At 32.7% G+C, this 4,895-nt stretch overlaps 1 protein-coding gene across 1 annotated transcript; it reads right to left on the bottom strand.

Moving 5' to 3' along the window:
- Positions 1-867: 867 nt before the first annotated feature.
- Positions 868-1,603, bottom strand: LOC115703015 (peptidyl-prolyl cis-trans isomerase-like). The gene has a single exon (XM_030630490.2). It carries the CDS (start codon positions 1,541-1,543, stop codon positions 1,025-1,027), a length of 519 nt encoding a protein of 172 aa, XP_030486350.1. The 5' UTR covers positions 1,544-1,603; the 3' UTR covers positions 868-1,024.
- Positions 1,604-4,895: the final 3,292 nt, after the last annotated feature.

Raw genomic sequence — 4,895 nt, 5'->3', positions numbered from 1 at the left:
CTTTGATGTTTATTTCATTGATTGTTGACACTAAATTGCCTAAACATTAGCACTTTTTTTAGTTTAGTAGGAGAAGAATTTCTATTAAAAATCAATAGAAATAAAAGAGATCTTGAATTAGAGTTAATAAGAGTATTTCTTGTTGCAGCGATAGAAATGATTAGATTTTAAAAATAAAGTGTCAATTTATATAAAGTTAATCGATATATTAAATTAATGAGATATCACTCAGAATTCTCCAAAGTCTCTTTCTGCCACCATTTCAGTAGTTAGAAATCCTTCCAGTAAATCTCTCTTTTTTGAAAAGATCTGCTTTAGTATTTTTTTTTCTTTGCGTTATGTATAAATATATAAAAATCAGAAATTACCACACAATAAATATTTTATTATTTTCGTAAATACTGCTATATTTATCATGCTAATACTCATCATTTATTGAAGTGATTTATTTTCACTTTCTTAGAAAATTATTTTCTAAATTTCTATGATTTTAATTTAATTATAAATTAAATAATATAAAATTATGTATACGTGCCTTGCAATTAACTACTTTTTTTCTAGTACTTTTTTTTTCTAGTATATATATACATTGATATTAAAATTTAGAAGTATAAGAAAAGACTTTTTTTTAGACTTTTCAGACTCACAAAAGATGGTAAAAAAATGTTGAATTATTCAAAAAAAAAAAAAAAAATTAGAAGTAATCCTACATAACTAGAACGTGTAAGATAAAGTAAAAAAGACTTAAAAAAAAACTTTAGTAAATACTGAAATTGATGAAACAAACGTACTAATTAAATAAGTAAATATTTTTCATATATTGATTTACTTAACTAACTTTTCTAAAATTTATTTTAAAACAAGAAATAAAACTTCAACTAAACATAAATCATATTAGATTAATATATATTTTAACCACTAGTGAGCTTTGTAATAAGATAAACCAGAGCACATATATAACATTAATTAAACTGCTACCATAACATATTATATTCGTGTATTGGTGTGCTAGCTAGCTAGCTAGCTAGGAAAGTTGGCCTGAATCAGCGACGATGACGGGTTTAGAGGTGTTGCCAGTGGGAGACCCAACGAGCTCAATGGCTTTAACCACATTCATTCCTTCAACAACCTTACCAAACACCACGTGTTTCCCGTCGAGCCATGGTGTTTCTGCCGTACATATAAAGAACTGGGACTCATTGGTGCCAGCCCCAGAGTTTGCCATAGACAGTATCCCAGGCCCAGTGTGCTTCTTCACGAAGTTCTCGTCCGCAAACTTTGAGCCATAGATGGACTCTCCCCCGGTCCCATTACCTGCCACGAAATCACCTCCCTGGCACATGAACCCAGGGATCACTCGGTGGAAACTTGACCCTTTGTAGTGTAAAGCTTTACCGCTCTTTCCAATTCCCTTTTCCCCCGTACAAAGAGCTCGGAAGTTCTCCGCCGTGCGCGGCGTCGTGTCCGCGTACAGCTCTATCACGATCCGACCAGCTGGTGAACCACCCACCTCCATGTCCAAGTACACCTTAGGGTTTACCATTATTATTTTGTATAATAAATTAATAATTAATTAATTATCTACAACAAAATAATATATATTAGGTTCTTTTTCTTTAAAGCTATATATATAATTATAGGGTATTTCCTCACCGTTGGATTAATTTACACGTGTAGGTAGGCAATCGCAATTTCGGTGAATATTTTGACGCGATTCATCTGATAAGACACGAGTATTGGCAAATGTCACACGAGTGGGGGATGATGATGCTATCCACGTCCACGTGGCAGCTGCTTCTGAAGTTACTGTTCTCTCTGCAATAAAAACACACGAGTAAGAACAAAATAGTAATAGAATAAAATGAAATTTAAAATTTATATAAAAAAATAGTTATTAACATAGGTCTTAATTCGAATTTTCCTTTCTCAAAATCAAAATATAATTAAAAAAGAAAATAGAAAAGTTAACGAGTATCTACAGTGTCTAATATTTTTAGGGGTCTTAATTATTTTTTCTGAAAGCTCGGGTATTAATTATTTTACTTTAGGACATGTTTAGTACAGTGTAATTAAAATTAATTATACAATTTGATATATTTGTTGACCACGTAATATAATTGTATAATTCAAAGTAAGTGGGAGATGAGATATTGGCGGCTAAACCACTTGAACTTTACGGTTTGTAACACTTAATCACAAAAACTGAATTTTTAGGGGCTAAACTATTTAAACCCGGATTCCGTTTTGCTCTGCACACCTCCGTCCAAAAATCACAGTTAAGTGCCACGGTGGACTGTCCACGTGTACACACTTGTACACGTGTCAAATTTTTAGTGGTCCATGTAATATTAGTTTTAAAAAATAATTGTAAATATTTAAAAAAATAAAAAAAATCAGAAAAAAAAAAATAAATATTTTTTTTTACTTTTTCTTTCTTTTTCTTTTTTCTGCTTTTTTTTTTTAGTTTTTTTCTTCTTCTTTTTTTTTTCTTTTGATTTACTCCTTTCTTACTCCTCTCGCAGAAGCCACACGCACACCCCACCCACTCCTTCTTCTTCTTCCTTTCTTCATCTCTTCCTCTTCTTGCAAAATCAATTCGGGTCCAGCCGAGACCGATCTCCGATAAAGAGGAAGCCATGGTTGCATTTGGGAAGAAGCCTAGCTTTTTCGCCCTGAGCGAGGTCGGAGAGGCAAACCGCGCATTCGAGACCATCTTTGAAGTCCTCTGGCTGAAACACCAGTACGGGAATGGACTGGAGAACAGAGGTGTCGAGTCCTCTTCATACAGTAACTAAAACTAATTCCAAGGAGAAGCAAATTAGTCTTGAAAAATATTAAAACAATATTAGAGAAAACTGGTGAAGCTACACCGAGTTTTGATATTTTCTGGATTTTTTTTTTCTTTTTGATATTCTATACAGAAAAGATGAAATATATAAATAAATAACATATTACAATTACAAAATGAGGGATGCTTGCTACAATTGAACTTTTATGTGTAGGTCTAGAAAGACCAGCGGATGTAGATGAATCTGTGTAACTACTTGATGATGTACACCGGAATTGATCTCTTGTTGTTGTAGTGTCAGTAGATGTTGTATAAGATGTAGAATCCATGTTTAAAGAATGAGCAAAATACATTGGTTTTGGTAGTTTGGGTGGGAGATTAGGCAACGGAGCTTCAAAATTGAGAATGTTCACCACTTGTTTGATAGAAGGCCTGAAAGAAGGATCAGATTGACAACACCATAACCCAGCTACCATCAAGCTCTCCATCTGCCTCTCATTGAATTCCATGATTAATCTCTTTCTTTTGGGGAAGGAATGGAAGATGGGAAGGATCTTGTAGCCCAAGCATCTGGGGTCATCGGATATCGGTCTCGGCTGGACTAAAAAGAAAAAAAAAAAGTAATAAAAAATATTTTATTTTTTTTTCTGATTTTTTATTTTTTTTAAAATATTTATAATTATTTTTTAAAATTAATATTACGTGGACCACTAAAAACTTGCCATGTGTACAAGTGTATACACGTGGACAGTCCACCGTGGCACTTAACTGTGATTTTTGGACGGAGGTGTGCAGAGCAAAACGGAACCAGGTTTAGATAGTTTAGCCGCCAAAAAATTAATTTTTGTGGTTAAGCGTTATAAATCGTAAAGTTCAGGTGGTTTAGCCGCCAATATCCCTTTTTATTACATTCTTTAATTTTCATGTTCCCATAAAAATCTCTAATTTTCATGTTCCCATAAAAATTAAGTGTAATTATACAATGTAACTAGTTACTAAAAAAACTTTCAATTTCGTACATTAACTACTAAAAAATTATTATTTTCTTGTGTAACTACAATCTGTTTTGCCAAGTAAGATACAGTATTAGGAATTTATATGTAATTACTATTTCATATCCAAACACACTTTATATTTTAAAATATAGCATAATTACTATGTTGTTATAAAATAATATAAAGTAGATGAGAAGAAAGAAGAAGAAGATGAAGAGAGAAAGAGAAAGTGAATGAGAATTTCTGAGTTCTTTATTCCAATGGGGTGAACCCCTATTTATACAAATACAAGAGTGAGATATTAATAAACTAAGAAAAAGGGAAACTAAGGAAAAGAGGAATGTTGATTACAATTCATGGTAATAAATAAAAGATTTGGTCATCCACATAATTATTAATATTTATAACACTCCCCCTTGGATGTCCATAATAGCTGCCTTATTAAAAATCTTGCTGAAAACTTGGTCAAAGGAAAAAGAGTATAGTGTAAACTAACTCCCTCCCCCTCATTTAGGCATTTGTGGAGATCTTCTAATTGACGAATTTCGATCTTGTCTGCCATCTTCTCAAATGTTGATGTTGGTAATAACTTTGTGAATAAGTTTGTAAGATTGACACTTGATTGAATATGTTGAACACCAATATGCATTTTCTTGAAGCGTATAAAGAAGAATTTCGTGAAATGTGTTCTAACTCTATCTCCTTCAATGTACCATCCTTTTAGTTGAGTGATGCAAGCAGTATTATCCATAGAGAATTGCTTGGGTTGATACTTCTTTATTGGGTGCAATCCATATGTTTCCCGAATATACTATGTCAATGATCTCGCTCACACACATTCTCTACTTGCTTCATAAAATGCAAGTATGTTAACATGATTTATAGTTGCCTCGTTAAAAACCTTACCAGAAAAACTCAGTGGGACAAAATCTGAGCTAGGGAAAAAGAGTATATATTTCATATTCATAACTATTTGCAAGTTGCCTCGTTAAAAACCTTGCCAGGAAAACCCAGTGGGACAAAACCTGAGCTAAGGGAAAAAGAGTGCAACATGAATATGTCTCCCACTCATGCACATATGATCCATAATTCTTTTGGTGATAATAAATCTC

This window comes from Cannabis sativa, chromosome X (genome assembly GCF_029168945.1).
Source record: "Cannabis sativa cultivar Pink pepper isolate KNU-18-1 chromosome X, ASM2916894v1, whole genome shotgun sequence".
Taxonomy (NCBI): Eukaryota; Viridiplantae; Streptophyta; class Magnoliopsida; order Rosales; family Cannabaceae; genus Cannabis; species Cannabis sativa.
This window is presented reverse-complemented; position numbering and strand designations above follow the sequence as displayed.